General features: G+C 46.6%; 1 protein-coding gene across 2 annotated transcripts in view; it reads left to right on the forward strand.

Moving 5' to 3' along the window:
- taf1b (TATA box binding protein (Tbp)-associated factor, RNA polymerase I, B) overlaps positions 1-23,108 on the forward strand; it is a 150,967-nt gene that overhangs the window by 122,059 nt on the left and 5,800 nt on the right. The window contains exons 9-14 of one of the 2 annotated variants that reach the window (XM_072498762.1): positions 415-562; positions 3,329-3,506; positions 3,599-3,645; positions 3,802-3,892; positions 11,637-11,707; positions 13,604-13,823. In XM_072498762.1, the coding sequence (XP_072354863.1) occupies positions 415-562; positions 3,329-3,506; positions 3,599-3,645; positions 3,802-3,892; positions 11,637-11,707; positions 13,604-13,823 (755 nt within the window). The other variant, XM_072498763.1, reaches the window with a different exon arrangement.

Below are 23,108 nucleotides of genomic sequence, written 5' to 3' on the forward strand. Positions count from 1 at the left end.
GTGCTCGTCAGGCTTCCCCGCCTGCTGCCTTTATAATGTTCTTAATCCCATTCTCGGGAACTGTTCACACAGATTTCCATTCCACAATAGCCATCATTGTGTTCTTCTTGTCTCATCTGTCTTGGGTGGACTTATTACCAGGTTGCAGAGGTGAAAGGAAAACTAAGAATGTATTTGCTCTTGGAATATACTTCAACTACATGAGCAAAGTCATGTGATAATTTTGAATATATAATTGACAAGTATGGGCTCTATCACTGTTTTGCATCCTAAAGATACTTTGGGTGTATCGTTTTGCATACTTTAAAAAGTGATTGCAGTTATTGTTAATGTGCACAAATGCTTTGTTTAATGCTTTTTTTTTCTATGCTAAACTAATTTAATTATATCTCTTCCTGTGCTGGTATGTTGTAGTCCATTCCATCCTATGAAGAAATCCAAAGGAAGATGCATCAACTTGCTGAGTTTCTGGACATGCCTCGTTTTCCAGAAATAACTGAGAAGTGTTTTCTCCATCCAAATATACTTTGTATCAAGTATTTGATGGAAGCTAACTTGCCAGGTAGACTTACAAATAAATCTCTAAAACAGTAGAGTTTGGAACGGAGTTGGGCGAAGGATTATTAATGCAAAGTACTTAACTTATCCACCATGCTTCCCCCTCTCTGCCTCAATTTTGTGTATTTTTTATATAGAAGAATTTTCCAAAATGTCTTTGTTCCTTATGAAGGTGTTGTTCAAATGGCAGATTCAAGACTTATCGAGCAACACTCTCAAAAACAAAATACTGCAGATGCTGGAATTCTCAAATTAAAATAAAACAAAAAAATGCTGGAAATATTCAGCAGGTCAGGAGTGATCCCAGCAGACACAGGAGAATGTGCAAACTCCATATGGGCAGTGACCTGGGGCTGGGATCGAACCCAGGTCCACGCTGCCATGAGGCAACAGTGCCAACCACTTGGCCACCGTGCTGCCTCTGACAGCAGAATTGTTAATAGGGGGCTGCAGTTATGATCTGAAATGGTTGAACCCAGTTTTGAGTTGGAAGGCTGAAAAATGCCAAATCAAAGATGAGATGTTGTTCTTTGAACTTGCATTGAACTTCACTGAAACATTGCACAAAGCCGAGGATGGAGAGGTCAGTAAGAGTGGGGCAGAGGATTAAAATGACAGGCAACTAGAAGCTTGAACAGTAAAGTTCTGCAAATTAGTCACCCAGTGAGCATTTTTCCCCAATGTAGAAAAGAGACCGCATAGTGAAGAAAGAATACAGTATATTACATTGAAAGGAACACGAGTAATTCCTATTTCACCTGAGAAGAGTGTTTGGGTTCCTGGACAGTGGGAAGGGAGGAGGTAGACACCCAGATAGTGCATCTTTTGTTCTTATGGGAATGGGTTGTTGGACGGATAGATAGGGCCGAGTTGGGTGAATGAAGAGTGGACCAGTGTATTGTGGAGGGAATGATCCCTTTAGAATTCAAAAAGTAAGAACATTGTCCTTGTGTCTGTTTAGTGACTGAGCTGACACTCTAAGTTAGCTCTGCATTTTTCTGCCAAGTCTGGATCCTTAAGATGCAGGTCTCACAATGGGAGGGAGGAGGTGGCTATAATTTTATTTGTGCTTATTTACGTTGGCGGGATTACTTGCTGTGTAAAATAATTCATTCCTGACAGTTAAAGGGTGGGGAAAAGATTTAAGTACTTTCAAACATGGTACTTGGCATTTATTAACTTCTCTTTACCATACATTTCTCATTTTACAAATGAGGTGAAACCTAGTCTCTGAGAAATGCTATTCTAAATACTGTTATCCGATATCCTGTCCATGAATACAAATAGATGTAATTTCAGTCACGTAGATGGGCTAATTGTTATAACAACATAGAGTGAACGTTGTTTACTTTCCATTAGGCTTTGTATGAAACCGATAAATGCATTGGCCCAGAGTGTGCTGTCAGTGGAAAAGCTCTCTGTGGCGAGAACCTTGCCTCTGTCTCTGTGCACTGGACTGCAGCTTAGTCAAATGGTGATTCCCAACATGGAACTGCAATGATGTCACCACACTGCCCAAGCAGCCAGTCACAGTAAAGAAATTCAAAGATGGCCAACCAGGAAATGAAAAGCACTAAAATCAAATAACTTTTAAAACATTTTACACAAGAGTAAAATGAGCATTGGGATATACATATGGGGTGAACGTAGGGGCTGAAATATCATTGACAAGCTTTTAAAACTAGAATTTAAAAATTTAGTTTAGCAAGTCTAGTAACTAATCATAATGACAACATTAAACACCACTCCACAAATATAAAATTACCTTTTCAGGGCCGGATCTGTTGTTCAGAAATAGACATTACTCCGATCAGATCGCCATTAAAAAAATATCACTTGCACCTGATTGAAGAAGGAATAATTATGAGATTTCTAATTGTGATACGAGAGCAGAAAAGGGACAATTATTTGATTTCACTAGTTGCTGGCTTGGCGCAGGGTCAGAACACAGCTTCTGGCAGAGCAGTAGCAAAATTTCCATATTAATCTGCCCATGTGCTAAATCCTCAAGTTGTGGTCCGTTTCAGAGGGGTAATGACCGCAAACACTGACAGTAAATCAGTGCAAAGTCCAGACCAATACTTCTTCATCTATGTAGTATTTTATAGAAATGCAGCACACATGCATACCAAGCATTTATTATGTAAGAATATAAACTGAAGTCTTTTACAGTTTCCGATGATTGAAAATGTTCCTCCATTGTAGTCAGCAATAGAACTTTACCATGAGCTCCATATCCTCCAGCAGATTCTTTATCTTGCTTTCCATTACAGTTGTAAAGACTAGTTGGCACCAGCCAATCTTTGTTTACATTCATTATTGTTTACAGTCATTAATACTAAAAGGTATTTATCACGGGGTCAGTGCAAACTAATCTAGCTGATCTGCTCCTGTTCTTGCCTGAAGATTAAAACAGATCTTACTATCTTTTTAATCTTTATTTATAAGCTATTCAATTAAACATGACTCGATGATACAGATGAGACATGCAATTACATTGGTACTCCAACCAATTTTAATGGGGTAAAACAGAAAGCGAAGATGGGTAACTTCCCCACCCCAATGCCTGCCACCCTGCCATCTTTCTCCCCATCGCCTCCCCCCCCCCCCCCCCCCCCCCCCCTCAAAGAAAATCATGAATATATTTATATTAAGACTTTTTATTGTGGCTTTAAGGATCACTTCTGAGTCAAAACAATATTTGAGATGATGCATCCCATTGAGTAAATTGTGTTTTGTTTCTGTCTTAATTTTGGCTTTGCAAAACCAGAGAGCATGCATATTTGGACACGAAGATTGGTGAAGAAAATGGGTATTGGAGAGGTGGACTTTCTGACCTTTTACCCATTGTCTAGAAGAGCAAAGACAATCAAGTATGAAGTTCAGGCTGTGGCAGTAATTGTGGTTGCCCTGAAGCTGCTGTTTGTGCTTGATGACAAACATGAGTGGTAAGACACTTCATGGTCATTTAGTAAAATATTGAAGAAGGTGCATAGTTCTGATTTTAACAATTGTTTTTTAATTTTGTGTCATTTTTCAGGTTTCTATCTAATCAAGCAGATGAGATAAACAAACAAAATAGTGAAGGTATTTAATTATCATTATTGTAGAATATGTGAATCTATATTCCAGTTTTCCATTCATGCCAGTTCTGGCTAGTTGCGTTAAGAATAAAGGCGGGTTAATGCTTCAGGTATCCACCTTTATTAGAACACTTACTTTTCTTTGGTTTGTCTTTTTTAGGTCTTAAACTCTTCCAATTCAAAAAATGGTACAAGGTAATGAGACTCCGTTTGGGAGAAAGTGAGAAGGAAGTGGAAGAACAGGCAGCGAGGTATATTTTTATTTAAAAAAAAATTTTTTTTTAATAAATATATATTTTTTAAAAATACATTTTTTCCAATTAAGGAGCAATTTAGCATAGCCAATCCACTTAACTACCCTGCACATCTTTGGGTTGTGGGGGCGGAATCCACAGAAACATGGGTAGAATGTGCAAACTCCACACGGACAGTGACCCCGAGCCGGGATTGAACCTGGGACCTCGGCGCTGTGAGGCATCAGTGCTAACCACTGCACCACCATGCTGCCTTTCAATACTTTGATAACCTGCAGTAATAGAATTCTAATTTTTAAAAATAATTTTAGAGTACCCATTTTTTTCCCCAATTAAGGGGCAATTTAGTGTGGCCAATTCACCTACCGTGCACATCTGGGGTTGTGGGGGTGAGACCCACGGAGGCACAGGCAGAATGTGTAAATTACACATGGACAGTGACCCAGGAATGGTCCTCGGCACCATCAGACAGCAGTGCTAACCACTGCGCCACCGTGCAGCCCAGAATTCTAATTATTAATCCTCTTGTATACATGTCTCAGCTGTATTAAAATCTGGTACCCATACAGACGATAAGCTCAAAGATTGACCAATAAAGAAGGTTTAATTAAAAATATCTTAAATTAGCTGCTCTGGGACAAATTTAAAAAAAAAAAAAAAAAAAATTTGAGTACCCAATTCATTTTTCCAATGAAGGGGCAATTTAGTGTGGCCAATCCACCTGCCTTGCACATCTTTTGGGTTGTGGTGCGAAACCCACGCAAACGCAGGGAGAATGTGCAAACTCCACACAGCCAGTGACCCAGAGCCGGGATTGAACCTGGGACCTCGGCGCCGTGAGGCCGCAGTGCTAACCACTGTGCCACCTTGCTGCCCTCGCTCTGGAACAAATGAGACAAAGTCACATAAAACTTCACGGAAGATATGGATTTACAACTTATTTAAAAGTTTGTGAGGCAAATAGGAGGCATGAAAAGAGTAAGGAGAGCATTCCCGGGTGCATGGTCAAAGATGGGACTAGAGATTGCGTAAATGGCATTAGCACAATCGTTACTAATAGTTTCTAGCTTTCAAAATGAGAGCAGTGGTTATAATCTGCAGTTGTTGAACTCCATGTTGAGTTTGTTGATTCAACATAGTCGACTAGTGGGGCAGAAGTTTCTGTTTCTAGGTGCCGTGGTGGGTGGGTTCTGCGACACGTCCCACTGGTTGGCATATTCGCCACTTGGAAGGTCACTAATTACTCACAGGCAAGTAGCTCTCTGAATCACCTGGCAGTGTGAGAAATGATTGACCCCCACCAGGTACTGGCAGGGCAGGCGAAAGGTCCAGGCACCATATTTAAATGCCACCTGAACATAGACGTTTCACTCTCTCCAGCCCAGCTGTCTCCAGGACATTCAGATGCCTGGCAATTAGACGGGCAGAGAAGGCTGCACCCCACCTTACGGCCTTGATCTGAGGAGTGTGATAGCATAAGGATGTGCTTTATCCCAGGGACAGCTCTAAGAAGCATATCAACCTCAGCTTCCTGGCCTGAGAGGCCATAGCAAAGGACATCAAGGCTGGTCACCGCACCCACAACAACATCCAATAAATAATAATAATCTTTATTATTGTCACAAGTAGGCCTACATTAACACTGCAATGAAGTTACTGTGAAAATTCCCTGGTCGCCACATTCCGGCACCTGTTCGGGTACACAGAGGGAGAATTCAGAATGTCCAATTCACCTAACAAGCATTTCTTTCGGGACTTGTGGGAGGAAACCGGAGCATCTGGAGGAAACTCGGGGAGAACGTTCAGACTTTGCACAGACAGTGACCCAAGCGGGAATTGAACCTGGGATCATGGCGCTGTGAAGCAACAGTGCTAACCAGTGTGCTAGTGCCGCCCTTAGAAGGTAGATGATGAATGATCTTATCCACTCCACTAGGGTAAGTCATCTTTCAACTCCGTCCAATATTAGACTCTCACCTGTACTCAACAGGGCTACTCTCCTTCGGGATCTCTCAGAATCATTTAAAAAATATATATTTTTATTCAAACCAGGGCATACATAAACATGAACACAATCCCTCAAAAACACTACACATTCCCCATAACTTGACATTTTGTCCCCCTCCCCCACCCAAACCCACTGACAGTGAACAGGGACACGAGCACCCGCCACACAATACTGGAGATGCAACAGGCAGCAGAATATCAGGCAGAGATGAAGCAGTCACAGCAGACTAGAACAAAGAATAGAGGAGCCCATCCACATTCTATCTGATATCTTGGCTCTAACATGCCAACGCCTCGAGGCTACCATGGGAAGGTCGGTGACCATCAAGGTGACCTTGGTCTATCAGGTTTGTGCACAGCCCTGGACTCCCATGATCTCACACCCTTATGGACAACATCTATGTCTAGACGATAGGGGGGCAATATATCTCAGCCTCCCTCCAGGTGCACCTTCAGCACAAAGAGTCGTGAAGGGGCCCCCGGACACCCACATGGAAGACGACCGACAGCCGGACACTGAGTGGCCTTCACCCGGGATACTCCCAGAGTGTCCAGTGATTCCCAATGCCATCTGCCTGTGACCCCATCTGCTCCAGCTGCTCAGATCGACAAGGGTGCATCTGCCCCTGAGCAGGAGACCCTTAATCAGGCCGGGACCCTCCATGCCTTGGGCCACTAGAGGACATCCGCTAAGATCATCACAGACATCAGGACATGGCTGTTAGCAGGTTGACTCCACATCTGCACCAGATGTCGGAGCTGCACCCAGGTGTCGTGATAGCTATAGGAAAATGAAAAAATGTTTATATTGCATTTGGACCATGGGTGTGCAACCACTGTATAAATATTGCTCTTCTGTTAATACATTTATTTTTATGTGAAGGGCTTGGTCCTTTGAAGGCATTGTGATTATGTACATATGATTCCTCTTGTGTCGAGGTTTAACCATCCTCCTACTCAGTGATAGGCTCCCTTTGTGAGATTCACATTCATGTGAGATCAGCCACAATGAAGGAAGTTCCCAGACCCTTGTGTGATGTCTTGGAGCTGGATTAGAATCTTTACTTAAAATATGTGCTTAATGCACTTGTAACCTTTTTCCACACAACACACCATTGTGTGAGGGCAACTCGTGACCTTGCAGGATTAGCAATAGTTTTGTCTTCTCAGTGTTTGTGCCAAAGGACAAAAGCTGGTTGGGAGGATGATACCCCCAAACATGTCCTCATCTGACTGGTGACTGTAATTCATTGAATCATAGAATATACAGTGCAGAAGGAGGCCATTCAGCCCATCGCGTCTGCACAGGCCCTTGGAACGAGCACCCCACTTAAGTCCACACCTCCACTCTATCCCAATAACCCCACCTAACCTTTTTTTTTCTCATTAATGTGACGATAATTGCATCAGGAAAGTTGCCACAGCACTCTCGCTGTTGTATCAACTTTCACTTCCCAGAGTGGCACAGTGGTTAGTACTGCTGCCTCACTGCGCCAGGGACCCAGATTCAATTCTGGCCTCCGGTGACTCTGTGTGGAGTTTGCACGTTCTCCCTATGTCTGCGTTATTTCCTCCAGGTACTCCTATTTCCTCCCACAGTCCAAAAATGTCCAAGTTAGGTGGATTGGCCATGCTAAATTGCCCCTTGGTGTCCAGGGATGTACAGGTGAAGTTACGGGCTTAGGACGGGGGAGTGGGCCTAGGTAAGGTGCTCTTTCAGAAGGTTTGTGCAGATTTGATGAACCGAATGGACTCCTGCACTGAAGGAATTCTATGGAGCAAGCGCATACAAGTTGCTGCTTCTTATCTACTCATGGCCTGGTCAATCATTAGGATGGTAGGTGCAAGTCTGCATGCTGAATTCTTTATGACTGCTTGGATATTCTGTTTATTGCAATGGAATGGCATTCAGGTACAGGAGGAATGTGGCCTTTATTTTACTCCTGCTGGAATCCTGTAGCAATTAAAGTGGCACGGGCACATCTCCCACATTGTGCTTGCTCAATGACATTGTCCTGTGGTAGCTGACCCTCAGCCTCCAGGTTCCTGGTCATCCTGTTCTTCATTGTCCGAGGAGCTCTCATTGTCCTCCATTTCCCTCTGGCAAGGGATCTTCCTTTTATAGTGCCAGGTTATGAAGGGTGCAACACATGAAATGAAATGAAATGAAAAGCGCTTATTGTCACAAGTAGTGGCTTCAATGAAGTTACTGTGAAAAGCCCCTAGTCGCCACATTCCAGCGCCTGTTCGGGGAGGCTGGTACGGGAATTGAACCGTGCTGCTGGCCTGCCTTGGTCTGCTTTAAAAGCCACCGGTTTAGCCCAGTGAGCTAAACCATGCAGGAAACTATCAGGAATATACTGCAGAGCAGTCCAGACATCAGAACCAGATTTTCAGAATGCCGATCATCTGCTTGATTAGGGACAGTGTGGAGCTATGAGCTGCTTGTACCTCGCCTCTGAAGCATTCAGAGCTCAATGATTGGGTGTAATGAACCAGCTTTTCAGTGGTGACCCCTTATTCAAGGCAGCCACACTTGATGCTCAGTACCTTCGATATCTGAGGCACCTGAGAGTGACTCAGGATGCATAAGTCATGGTAACTCCCAGGGTACTTGGAACTATCATGTATTATGTGCTTCCAATGATCGCAGCCCAGTTGTATATTGATGCCTTACTGCTGACAAACATTAGGAACGCTGCCATGGAAGTCTAAAAGCCACATGGGTGCAGTTGATTGCACCCTGCACTCTGGGGAAGCCTGAGATAGCTATAAACTTAATGAATCTAGCAGCCTCGCAAATTCCATCGAATATAAACATCACATAGTAATGTGCCTTGTTGCCGAGGGCATCTGTGACCTTGATGCATCTACAGGTGGTGGACTGCGAGCTCCCTGGAACAATCTGCAGACAAACGAACAATGATGACTTTTAAGGCCACAGCCAGGGAGCAGCCTCTGACTCCATGGCCTCCTCCTCCATTGTATTTAGAACCTTCACAAAGGCAGTATCGAGCCCTGGGTCCATAACCTTTGTCCTTTACTCTGAAATTATAGATTGAACAGATTAATGAATGAATAATATTTGAAAATAGTGATACTCTCAATCTTGAGACCGAAGCAACTATAATGGTCTGTAGTAGCTTCTGCCCTATTAACCTAGTCGCTGATGCAGCCTTGTATTTGAGGCGCTAACATACATATTGATTTGACCAAAATGCCATCCTGAGGTTTGAGAAATTTTGAATGACCTGATTTGAGACTAGGAAGAGATCAGCAGGCTTGAAGGGCTGAATTGCCTACTTCTGCTCCTTATTCCTTTGCGTGATCTCATCTAGCTCAGTGCTGCAATCTCACATCTGGCACACTCATTGACAATAAATTGCTCACGAGTAATGACTGGCTCATTATGAATGCCAATCCTGGACATCACATAGAAGTCTTTCATTATGGGATGCCACATATGCAGCACCTCTGCCTCCTTAATGGCTGCCCTCATTTCCAAATTTCACACTCCTGTGTATTAATGTTGAAATGCAGCGACTGTTATGTTAAACCAGTGACTCCTACGTTTCCCTGTTACACTATGCTAAAAAGGTATGGGTCCAATGGCTAGCTTCTTGAATTGTTCTTCCTTTCTCTCAGCTCTGATTCAATTTCAATCTTGTGTCCCCAACAAGTTAGAGGCCCAGAAAGGACCACTTAGTCCAGCGGTGCCCTCCTCCCACACATCCTCAGACCCCTCCAGTAAAAATTGGCTTCTACTTTTGATTTGTAACTGCACCATTAGTTCGAAAGTGCAATATGGTGGTTCTCCACTGTTACTTCGAGACCAGTTTCAACACTGTCTCTCTTAATGTCTGCATCCCTGATACAGGCTGTAGCTGCATCTCATAACCATTACCATCCCATCTGAAGACCAGTACAGATAAATCAAAGGTCACCGACTGTAAAAATGCTCTGCAGGGGGCAACACAGTGGCAATTACGGGCCCGGGTCACTGTCCATGTGGAATTTGCATATTCTCCCCGTGTCTGCGAGGATCTCAGCCCACACAACCCAAAGATGTGCAGGGTAGGTGGATTGGCCACGCTAAATTGTCCCTTAATTGGAAACATTTAAAAGAAAGAAAATGAACTGCATATTAAGCTGTGCATTATCTGACTGAGCACGCAACCCTTGTCTCTCCCTGACCCACTGCACCCAGGACCTTCTCTTCACTATCATTCTTGACTGTGAGATCCACAGCCTACACTCTCTCACTCCTGGCTGAGAGCCTATGGAGTCTCTCTACTCTCTCAATCTTAACTACTGGCCCCAGATCAAGGCCTTTGACTTTCAATGAGTTGCCCGTTGTCCGCATGACTGCTCACTACACTGTATCCTTTCCAATACTCTCCACCCCCTGAATGAGTCTGTGTGACCAATCCCTCTTCTGCCGCGGTAACACCACTCCCCTGCACTTTCCAATTTTAGCGTCTGTGTGCATCCCCTCCCAATCATACCTGTTGTCTCCCAGCCGCTCCCTTGTTTGTCAGCATTTCAGTTTCCCTTGTTGGGTTGCAGATTCCCATCTCTCGATGTCTTCTCTGGCTGCCATTGTTTCCCTTTCTCTTCCAACCCCTTTCAGTGGCTTCCTGCCCCTTTCCCCCCCCCTCCCCATGTGTTCCTCAGTGAAATGCTGTTCTCTATCTGAACATTCAGCCCTGCCTATGTACTACTGCAAAGTGCTGTCCTTCTGGACCACAAAAGCACACACTGGGCGCACACCAGTCTTAGGCCCAAGCAGTGTCATGTTCCACTGGCATCACAACAAGACTGATTCAGTGCTGTGGCACGCAAGCTATGAATATAACACTCACCGTGAAGTCCCAAGCAAAGTGAGCTCCCACTGCAGCATGCCACCCTTTTTCAAATGTGATTCAGACTGGCGTGAAACATGATTGAAGGTGGCACATTATTCCAGTGAGCAGCACATGTAATGAGCATTCATGTCATGATAAGAACACAAATGGCTTTCTTACCACTAGTCAGCAGGAAACCCTTACCGCCATTGGAAGAATTGTACAAACTGTTTTCATACCGGGGAGATTGATTTTTTTGGGCTCCCATTAGATACGCCGCTCCTGCCTGCCACGAAGCTCACTGCGGGTAGGATGGGATAATTCCACCCTTGGTTTTTTAAATTATATTGATCCATAATTTTATTGGAGATTTCAGTTGCAATTCAAGCCGTTGAGTCTGTTTTTAAGGGTTTGTTTTCTCCAGGAAAGACTAAACTTTATAAAATTAGTCATATTGGTCAATTTTGGCAGTGGAAGTAATTCATTTCAAGCTATCTGTTGATGGCACACATCCAACTTGCAGATTGCTTCATCTCGTGCTGGGAAATAAAATTACTGGATTATCCTTGTCCAATAGAAATGCATTTATTATTGGTTACTTAGAGATTATTGGTTTCTTAAGAGGTTATTCATGAAGACTCCACCTTCTCAAATTTGCCCCTCGCCTGAAGTGTGGTGATCCTCAGGTTAAAGCACCATCAGTCAGCTCTCCCCCTCAAAGGAGAAAGCAACCATGGTAATCTGGGACTCTGCTAACTTTATTTTTAATTACAGAAGCAACAAGGTGACACATAACAATGGTGGATTTTCTAAGAGGGAAAATATGGCTATGAAATAAATTATAACACTTGTCTAAAAGTATTGCTTAAGATATACATTGGATCTCACAGGCACATGTGGAAATGTGAAAAGCCACTGTTCTTTTCTATTAAAGACAAGTCCGTAATCTACAAAAGGAAACGTAAGTTGATTTATTTTGTATATTTGTTTCTGATTAAATGTTTTTGAAACATGTATGTCTTTCTTGTATAACTTTAGATGCGTGTGCAGGATCTTCGAGGATTCTGGGGCACAACGAGATTATAGCGATAGGACAATATTGACTAAGGACAGGGCGAAGATCCATTGTACGAAACTAACTGTCTGCCACAAATTAACATTTCCACTCAGCCCACAACGATGGCTGCTGGGGAATTGGATAAATATATATAGTTCTAGCCAGGGATAATTGAGTAAAGTTGGAGATAAGTTATAGGCTGTTGTGCCATCACAGACATGAAACTCAGTTTTACTCCTCGTGTTCTCCTCTTCAATTGCGAAGACACTAGCTCTTTACACTAACTTAGTAAAAGGACATCTATTTGATATATTGCCCTGGTAATGATGACTTGGGATGCTGCAGAGAGAGCACTGCCCCAATATTTGATTGTGGAAGGCTCTTTAGCTGAGCCTGTTGTTCATAGCTGACATCCATATGCATACATTTTAGCAGGGTTGATTGGTTAACAGTAAAGAAAAAGCACACTGGCCTGACCCACCAAACCCTTCCCTAGCCTAGAGGAGTAAAGCACACTTGAATTGATCCCACTGGAGATTAAGCCTTTTGTTTCTCGTGGTTTGGTGCTCTGTCAAACAGTATATTTACTCCCTAGCCATTTGGAGGGAACAGTTGACCTGGATGTGTTTGAAATTGACACAAGATGCTGAATCTGAACTCCCAAAAGCAGGTGAGTTGGGGTCGAGTCGGGGGTTAAAATCCAGAGAATCTGGGACAGGAAACAAACCTTTCTCGGGCTTGTCCATATTTTGATTTTAACAAAAGGTGGTTGCCCTATTTACTCCCAGGAAGCGGGTTGGTAATTTAAAAAAAATTTTTAGTGTACCCAATTATTTTTTTTCCATTTAAGGGACAATTTAGCGTGGCCAATCCACCCACCTGCACATCTTTGGGTTGTGGGTTGAAACCCACACAGGCACTGGGAGAATGTGCAAACTCCACACGGACAGTGACCCAGAGCAGGGAGCGAACCTGGGTCCTTGGCGCCATAAGCAGCAATGCAAACCACCGTGCCGCCCCTATAGGTTAGCAATTTAAACATAATAATGCAGGGTATCTTATTTTTGAGTCATTCTATTTTTGACCACAGACAGGAAGACTTAAGGAAACTCGGAAGTGAGAGGGGATGAATTCATATGTTGAGTGCCTTTGCAGCATTGCTTGTGGGTGAAGAGAAACAGGAGTGCTTACTGGTTTACAGGGATGGGGTGGAGGTGTGGGCTTGGGTGGAGTGCTCTTTCCAAGGGCCAAATGGCCTCCTTCAGCACAAATTCTATGATTCTATGATCCAGCCCAACAAGCCATATACATTGCACACCCTCAACCTTATTTCCCTCCCCTCCCACCCCGTGATCAGTTTGCTTCTCCTCCATCTGCATTCAGTAACCCCCACCTCCTGCAATTCTGTCCACAACCCCCCACAAGTTCTCCCGTCTCTCACTACACCAACTGTTCTCATAGGCTACAGTCATATCCAAAAGATCTCTAGCTTATCAATCAGGCTGCCAGCCGGCAGGACTCCTAGAGAAGACAAAGGAGCCTTGTAGTTAAAGTCTTGGGACATTAAGGAAACACATTTCTCCAGGCTTCCAAACCTCCACCCCACTACCCTCATGCAGAACTTGTCCGCAGGCTAAAATCATGGTGCCTGAAATTAGGATTACTATCGCATAACTTGTGAGCAAAGAATCCATTGTAAAATTTTGAAATGTGTTGGTAGCCAGAAGTTCTCACTTAACTAAGAGTCTTGTCTTCTATTGGTTTAAAATTAAGGTTATTTTATTTTTAAATTTATTTTAGGTATGATCCATAGTCTTAAGAAGCAATTTGTTAGACTCAACAGTTCCCATCAAACATTGGAAAAAGGAGGACCTTCCAGTTTCAGGTTCAATTGGAGTGAAGACAACTCGGAGAGACCTTGCTTTCATGGAGACAGCTTAGAAGCATATGAGAAAAGTGAAAGGATCACAACAGTCAATGTGCACTACTGGGTCAATTGTCTAAAGATTTGCAGAGATAAGTATGTATTTGTTTTAATTCCAAGAACTTGCATTAAAAATTTTCTGATCTCCTGAATTTGTTGCACTTTGCAGTTGGAAGAAATTGCCATCAAAGTTATGGCTTGAGTAATAAGCAATACCATATAACAGCTGTTTACCAGACCACATCTATGTTAGATATTAAAAATAGCTGATAACGGCACCTCTGCCATTCTCACCGGCCCGGTACTCCACAAGTCCGGTGGTAATGGTGGCTCTGAGAGTCTGGGGGCAGTGGAGGAAATATAGGAGAGCAGAGGGAGCATTGGTCTGGGCCCCGATTTACAACAACCATCGGTTTGAGCCGGGAAGGCTAGATGGAGGGTTTTGGAGATGGCAGATGTGGTGATATGCATCACTAAATACACAAGGGGTTAATGTAAATATACTACGACTAAGTAAACACTAGAGGGAGCACCAGAGACGTCATGACATGCAGACATGCAGCTAATGAACACATAGAATAGGACACGACCAATGGGCAGTCAAGACCCCCAGAGGTGACACTACCACGGGGGGGGGCATTACACAACCCATATATAAGGACAGGGCACACATGCTCTGTCTCTTTCCACAGGCGACACTTCGAGAATAGGACAGGGGCAGATCAGAAGCATCACATCCACCACGTGGCTTAGAGCAGACTGGTTAGTTAGACTGAGTTATTACAGTAAGATTAGCAGGAGAGTAGAACTCATAGAGAACTGCTAATGGTTCAATAATCAATAAAACTAACTTCAAGGTCTGGAGTATCGTTTGGTCAAAGCTGCATCGAGTTGCAGCCTGTGTTATCTCAGAGTACACAACACAACATGGTACCAGTAGTGCCTATATGAAACTATATAGTTCAACTCAGCAAGATCCGTGACTACCAGCAACAGCACCCAGGCAAGATGATCGAGATTCCGGTTCCTCAGCAGCTCGGGTACCATGGCAGTCTCAGTGCTAACTGACGTGCATTCAAGCAGACATTTGAGATTTACATGGTAGCATCCGACCTAGATGGCGTGGCCGATGCTGAGAAGATAGATCTTCTACTCACTATTGCGGGTGAAAGTGCAACAGAAATCTTCAACTCCTTCAAGTACTCCAAAGGGCAGGACACGAGAGACTTCCAGACCTGGACAAATTTGAAAACTATTGTAAGGTGAACACAACAGAAATTGGTAAAACTGGCACCTATACTCACCACGAGGCAAAGGTAGGCTTGCAACAGAAGCAAACAGCAATTTTAATTGGCAGCCATCTTGCGCAAGGAGCCGCACATGCGCAATTCACGAGAAGACGCAAACCGGTGAAAGAGTGTTTTGCGCATGCGCGAGAAGCCGCGCATGTGCAGTTGCAAAAAGAGCGCACAGTGAAGGAAAAGCGATCTGCGCATGCGCAATCCATTCCTATGCTATACATCACGAGCGTCATGACATCAGAGGCCCCGGGCATCGCCCACTTAAAGGGGAAATGTCCGAAAATGGTGAAAAAACAATTTAAAGCCAGAAAACACAATTCTTTCACCTGGAAGGACAGCATTTGCCTGAACTTCGACCAGTAACTGAAAGTAACCTCCGCAGAACCCTGCAAGAAGCAGTTAGTACCGCCCTAAGAGATGATTTGGTCCTTGAAGACTACGACTCAAACAATGATTTCATCATTGGACATGGCGACCTCAGTACCAAATCCAAACCGCAACGAGATGTGTTATACATTGAAGCATCCGACACAGTCATGGACGAGTTCTTCGGATTTGAGGATCCTCAGCCCAGCATAGACGACATACTGACTCATGAGTACACGATTCTGCTGATGCCAAGAGACAGAGAGCGGTACAAGCCCACAGAGAGCGGCCTGACACCAAGCGAGTGGTCCACGAGCCACGAAGAGTCCCTGACTCCGCACAGAAAGCGATGACAGACTCCACAGCGAGACCACAGCACGTCGCTAAACAGAGAATGCAGAAAACCTCCACAGCGAGACCACTGCACGACTCCGTTGAGAGCGGACAGATTGACTCCACCGCGAGACCACTGCATGACTCCACACAGGGAACGATGCCAGACTCCACAGAGAGCGATACAAGCCTCCACAGCGAGCTTGTTGACAGACTCCAGGATGGAAGCAACGCAAGACTCCAGAGTGCAGTCCTTGCATGAACAAGACCATGACGGTCTAGTAACCTTATCTGAGCAACCAGCAGCAGACGATGCAAGTCTGCCACGCTCAAGTGCACAGCAAGACGACTATGACAGTCTACAATGCTCCCGTGAACAACAAAAAGACTATGACATTCTACTCAGATTATTTGAGCCACTAGAAGAAGACTCTGACAGTCTACACAGCTCATCTAACCGACAAGAAGACACTGAAGGTCTCCCCACTGTATGTGCGACAAGTGACAAAGGCTTCGCAATTCCCATACAAGATGTGCGACATCTTAGCGAGACTGACAGATCTCAGCTCGTATGTACACAGACACTCGACAATCAAAGTGAGGTTACTAGTGACTCCAGTGACACCACGTTAATTCAAAGCTCATCTACTCAAGTCTCTCATCAAGAACCTGAAATGAGGGACTTCCGGTGGCGTGGGCGAGCAGGGCGGCCGCAGCAACAAGAGCTCCCGCCGGTGGCCGCGATTCGCGGCGATTTCGGGGAAATCCCCGAGTCTTCACGTACCCCCCGACTATCGGCGGCCTTTGGGGCCGTCACGAGCAGCCAGTGGGGCTGGTTTTAAAAACCGGCGAAGAACCCCGCGCGGGTGTGGGGCAGCGGGGGCTGAGGCGCTGGGCCCAGCGCGGCGTCGAGATCAGAGCAGCAGGGGCGGAGCTACGAGCAGCCCGAGGCCAGGGCACTATGTAGGGAGGGTGCTCCACGTCGGATGGCTCCCACGTAGGAGGAAGAAAGAAGGCTGAAGCCTGGTCCCAGGGGAGCTCTGGGTGAATGCAGAGGAGAAAGATTGAAGGTTTAAGGAAGTTTGGTGAAAGTTTTCCTTTCTCTCCCCCTTTTTTTTTCAAAAAAAGAATAAGTCAGCTTGATGAAGGACAGGAGGGTGGAGGGGGAGAGAAGGAGAAAAGAAAGAAGATAAAAAGCAATAAGCCGCTAAAGGATTCAAAGAGCAGCGTCGAAGAAAGGAGGAAACGCGGGTTCGCCGCTGAAGGAGAAGACGAGCAAAAATGTTGACAGGATGGCGGAAGCCGAGCTGCAATGCGGGGCTGCACTACTTACGGTGGAGAAGATGACCGAGGTGGAGCTGGAAAAACAGTTTGCGAGGCACATGGAGGCCTTGAGGAAGGGAACGGCGGTCGCGTTGAAGTAATTGGTGGAGGAGGCGATCAGCCCGGTGAGGGTGGCGGTGGCAAAGGCATCGGCCGATGTGAGGGAGCAGGGCGAGAAGATGAAGGAAGTGGAGGAGGCCGTGTCATGACACAGCGACCAGGTCACCTCGATGGGGGACGAGCTGCGGAGGGTGGTGGAGGTTAACAGAGGACTCCGAGCAAAGCTGGAAGACTTGGAAAACCGCTCAAGGCGGCACAATTTGAGAATTGTGGGCTTGCCCGAAGGGACAGAGGGCCCAAGGCCAATGCAATACTTCGCTAAGAAGTTGGCGGAGCTGATGGGGGAGGGTGAGAGCCCCACCCTGTACGAGCTAGACCGAGCTCATCGGTCAATAAGGCCAAAGCCCAAAGTAAACGAGCCGCCAAGGGCAGTAATTATCTGCTTCCATAAGTTTTGCAAGAAGGAGAAGGTATTAAGCTGGGCGAAGCAGAAGCGTGAGGTGCTGTGGGATGGTACTGTGGTTCAGATCTACCAGAACTTGACGGTGGAGTTGGCAAAAAGACGAGCGGCGTTTGGGCGAATGAAGGCAGCTTTGTACAAAAAGGGGGTGCGATTTGGTATGGTATACCCGGCGAAGCTGAGGGTGACGTATAACGCCAAAGACTTTTATTTTGAGACAGCGGAGGCGGCTGAGGCGTTCGTGAGGGCAGAAGGCTTGGGACAGACGTGAAGAATGGAACTGGAAGAGAGACTGTGGACTGTATTTGAGCAGTTGGAAAATGTATAAATGTTACAACTTTTTTTTTACTGATTTGTATTGCAATTTACTTCTCTTTGCATTGTTACAGAGTTCAAGTTAATGGCGTTCTGTGTTGCGACGGTTAAATGTTAGTGAATTGTAGGGGTTGAATTATTGGGTTTGTTTTGGTGTTTCTTTCTCTGGGACTGGGTGGAAGGGGGCGAGAAGTCTTGGCGGGGGGAGCCACCCGCGCTAGCTAACTAAAGTCAGTTAGTGAACGGGGGTGAGGTGAGAGGAGGGCTGCGGATGTTGGAACCTGGATAGCAGGCTTCAATGGGCCTCCGAGGCGAGCGAGGGGGGAAGGGATGGATGTTGCGGAATGTTTTTGTAGGGGGGGTTCTTGGGAGGGGGTGAAGGGGTTCGATGTTAACAATGGACAGGGGCGGGACAGGCTTATGGGGCAGGGCCCGGTGGTATGATGATGGTGGATAAGAAAGGTGGGGGGATTGAGAGTCCCCCAGTAAGGATAATCACGTGGAACGTGAGGGGGTTAGGAGGTCCGGTCAAGAGGTCAAGGGTGCTTGCGCATCTTAAAAGTTTGAAAGCCGATGTAGCAATGCTGCAGGAGACTCACTTGAGGGTGACGGACCAGGTGAGACTTAAAAAGGGCTGGGTTAGCCAAGTGTTTCACTCCGGATTTGATGGAAGGGCGCGAGGCGTAGCGGTGCTGGTCAGCAAAAGGGTACGCTTCCAGGTGGAGGAGGTGGTGGCAGATCAGGGGGGTAGATATGTGATTGTGACAGGGGCACTGGAGGGGAGATTAGTGGCGCTGTTAAGTGTATACGGTCCCAATACGGACGATGTGGGATTCGCGAGGAAGGTGTTTGGGGCCATTCCCGACTTGGACACGCATGAGCTGATTGTGGGGGGTGGACTGGAACTTGGTGCAGGAGCCAAGGTTGGACAGATCACGGCCGCACTCGCTAGTCCCATCAGGGGGTGCGAAGGCGCTGGCTGGGATAATGGTGGAAATGGGAGGGGTGGACCCTTGAAGGTTCCTGCATCCAAGGGAACGGGAGTACTCGTTTTTCTCAGCGGTCCATAAGGTATACTCGCGGATCGACTTTTTTGTGGTGGGAAAGGCTTTGCTGGCTGGAGTCAAGGGATCGGAATACTCTGCAATTGCAGTGTCAGATCATGCTCCACATTGGGTGGATATGGTGCTGGAGAAGGGGGTAACGCAGAGGCCGGGGTGGAAACTGGATGTGGGGCTTTTGGGGAATCAAGTGTTCTGCGAGAAAATTGAAACGGTAATTAAGGAATATGTAGGTTTCAATTGTACGGGTGAGATGTGGAAGGCAGTCGTCTGGGAGGCTCTAAAGGCGGTGGCGAGGGGTGAGGTAATTTTGTTTAAGGCCAGGGTGGACAAAGAGGAGAGGTTGGAGCGGCAGAAGGTAATAGATGAGATGTTGGAGATAGATAGGAGGTATGCAGAAGATGGGGACACAGTGAAGCTGGAAAAGAGGAAGGAACTGCAGGCGAGCTTTGACCGACTATCCACCAGGAAGGCGGTGCACCAACTGGGACGAGCAAGGGGTGCAGTTCATGAACATGGAGATAAGGTGGGTCAGGTATGTTAGCAGGTCAGCTCCGGAGGGAGGCAGCGGCAAGGGAAATTGTTCAGGTGAGGGATAGGGCAGGGACGTTGGTGGTGGCTCCAGTGCTGATTAACAAGATTTTTGAGGAGTTTTATGAGAGGTTGTACAAGTCAGAGCCACCCGGGGGAGACCGTGAGATGCAGGAATTTCTAGATGGGCTGGAGTACCCGAGGTTAGGGGAGGGGGACAGGGCTACATTAGAAGGAGCAATAATGGAGCAGGAGATAAAGGATGCGATTGGGAGGATGCAGTCGGGGAAGGTGGCAGAGCCGGATGGGTTTCCGGTGGAATATTATAAAAAATTCAAGGATAGGTTGGCACCCCTGATGGTGGGGATGTTTGAGGAGGCGATAGGGTAGGGGGTGTTGCCGCAAACCTTGAGGCAGGCATCGATTTCACTGTTGCTAAAAAAAAGATAAGAATCCGACGGAGTGTGGGTCGTATCGGCCCATATCACTTCTGAATGTGGACGCAAAAGTGTTGGCGAAGGTACTGGCGGATAGGCTGGAGGAGTGCCTCCCGAAGGTGATAGGGGAGGATCAGACGGGATTCGTGAAAGGGAGGCAGCTGTTTTTGAACATTAGGAAGGTTTTGAACGTCGTTATGGCACCGGTGGAAGGGAAGGAAACCGAGGTAGTTGTGGCATTGGACATGAGAAGGCATTTGATCGGATAGAATGGGGGCACCTGATGGCAGTGCTGGGATTGGACCAAGATTTGTGAACTGGGTAAAGCTATTATATAAGGAGCCGAAGGCGAGTGTCTGCACAAATAATATCAGTTCGAGATACTTTTCTCTCCACCGTGGGACGAGACAGGGATGTCCTATGTCCCCCCTGCTGTTTGCACTTGCGATTGAGCCGTTGGCCATCGCATTGAGAAGTTCGGGAGCATGGAAAGGAATAGTGCGGTGGGGGATAGAGCATAGGGGGTCCTTATATGCTGACGACTTGCTGCTGTATGTGTCGGAACCGAGTGCGTCGATAGGAGGATTATTGGAGCTACTGCGGGTATTTGGGTCTTTCTCGGGGTACAAGCTGAACCTGGACAAGAGCGAGTATTTTGTGGTGTCTCGGCCGGGGGTGGGGGCAGGGGTGGGGTGGGGGGGGGGGCTGCAATTCCGAAGGGCAAGGACTCGCTTTAGGTATCTGGGGGTGCAGGTTGCCAGGGAGTGGGGGAGGCTTCGCAGGTACAACATCACTAGTTTGGTGCGGAGAGTGAAAGCCGATCTGGCAAGGTGGGATGGGCTTCCTCTGTCACTGGCGGGTCGGGTACAGGCGGTTAAAATGAATGTGTTGCCGCGATTTCTGTTTATTTTTCAATGCCTACCGATTTTCCTGCCAAAGTCTTTTTTCAGGGAGATTGAGGGAAGGATTACCTCGTTCATATGGGGAGGGAAGGTGGCCAGAGTGAGAAAGGTGCTGCTACAGAGGGGAAGGCAGGCAGGGGGTTTGGGTCTCCCGAACCTGTTGTACTACTACTGGGCGGCGAATGTGGAGAAGGTGCGGAGCTCGGTCAGAGGGGTGGATTCTCAGTGGGTCAGAATGGAGGAGAGTTTGTGCAGGGGGTCGGGCTGAAGGCACTTGCAACAGCGCCGCTCCCGATAGCTCCCGGGAAATACTCAGGGAGTCCGGTAATAATAGCTTCATTGAAAATCTGGAGGCAGTTTCGCCAACACTTCGGGTTGGGGTTAGGGTCAAGGGAAATGCCAATTCGGGGGAAACCACAGATTTGAGCCAGGGAGGTGGGATGGAAGTTTTCAGAAATGGGAAGAAAGGGGGATTAAGACGCTAAAAGATTTGTTTCTTCTGGGTCGGTTTGCAGGATTGAGGGAGCTGGAAGCGAAGTGTGGGCTGGAGCAGGGAGAAGTGTTTAGGAACATGCAGTTTTGCGATTTTGCCAGGAAGGAGACACAGAGCTTCCCAGAGGAACCGGCCTCCACATTGCTGGAGGAGGTGCTGACGACAAGGGGACTGGAGAAGGGGGCAGTGTCCGAGGTGTACAGAGCTATTTTGGAAGAGGATAAGGCACCACTGGAAGGGATCAAAGCAAAGCGGTCGGAAGAGCTGGGAGAGGTAATAGAGGAGGGGGACTGGTGTGAGGTGCTCCGGAGAGAGAATGCCTCCATCTCATGTGCGAGGTTGGGGCTGATACAGCTGAAGGTGGTATATAGAACGCACCTCACGAGGGCGAGGATGAGACGATTTTTTGAAGGAGTAGAGGATGTGTGTGAGCGTTTGCACTGAGTGCTGAATTTGGTGCATTTGGTGCTATAGTGAGAGTTTGGTGACTGAGGCATATAAAGGCTTCATTTTTATCTAAAGTCCAGTCTTTTATTTAGGTAATTAACTTAAAAGTTGCTGTTTGGTTTAGAAGAAGGTAAATTTTCAATCAGCTTTAAACAAAGGTTCTACTTGTAGGTACTTGCAGCTGGAGCTTGTTAATTAGTTAATTGGATTAGGTCAGTTTTCAAAGGGTAGAGTCACAGTATAAAAGTGATCCTCCTACAGTGCAGACTTTGTTTGCACTGAGTGCTGAATTTGGTGCATTTGAGTGCCATAGTGAGAGTTTGGTGACTGAGGGAGTTTGGTGAGGAGGGAGTAAAGTACTCCTTTCATTTTGTTTCCTACATTTCCGCAAAGAGCGAGAAGGGAGCCAGGAGTTTACAGAGAGTGCAGCTATATTCTGTAAGGTAAGAGGGGATGGAGGCTAAGCCAGTTGCATGCTCCTCCTGTAGGATGTGGGTGGTGAGGGATACCACCGGTGTCCCCGCTGACTATACCTGTGGGAAGTGCACCCAACTCCTGCTCCTCAAAGACCGTGTTAGGGAACTGGAGCTGGATGAACTTTGGATCATCTGGGAGGCAGAGGGAGTGATAGAGAAGAATTACAGGGAGGTAACCACACCCAAGGTACAGGACAAGAGTAGCTGGGTTACAGTCAGAGGAAAGAAAACAAACAGGCAGACAGTGCAGGGATCCCTCGTGGCCGTTCCCCTTCAAAACAAGTATACCGTTCTGGATGCTGTTGGGGGGGATGACCTACCGGGGGAAGGCCCTAGCGGCCAAGTCTCTGGCACTGAGCCTGGCTCTGGGGCTCAGAAGGGAAGGGGGGAGAATAGAAAAGCAATAGTAGTAGGAAATTCAATGGTTAGGGGAATACATAGGAGATTCTGTGGTCGCGTGCGAGATTCCAGGAAGGTATGTTGCCTCCCGGGTGCCAGGGCCAGGGATGACTCGGATCGTGTCTTCAGGATCCTTCAGGGGGAGGGAGAGCAGCCAGAAGTCGTGGTGCACATTGGTACCAACGACGTAGGTAGGAAAAGGGGTGTGGAGGTAATAAACGAGTTTAGGGAGTTAGGCTGGAAGTTAAAAGCCAGGACAGACAGAGTTGTCATCTCTGGTTTGTTGCCGGTGCCACGTGATAGCAAGGGTAGGAATAGGGAGAGAGTGCAGTGGAACATGTGGCTGCAGGAATAGTGTAGAAGGGAGGGCTTCAGGTATTTGGATAATTGGAGCGCATTCTGGGGAAGGTGGGACCTGTACAAGCAGGACGGGTTGCATCTGAACTAGAGGGGCACCAATATCCTGGGAGGGAGGTT

This window comes from Scyliorhinus torazame, chromosome 4, assembly GCF_047496885.1.
Source record: "Scyliorhinus torazame isolate Kashiwa2021f chromosome 4, sScyTor2.1, whole genome shotgun sequence".
Taxonomy (NCBI): domain Eukaryota; kingdom Metazoa; phylum Chordata; class Chondrichthyes; order Carcharhiniformes; family Scyliorhinidae; genus Scyliorhinus; species Scyliorhinus torazame.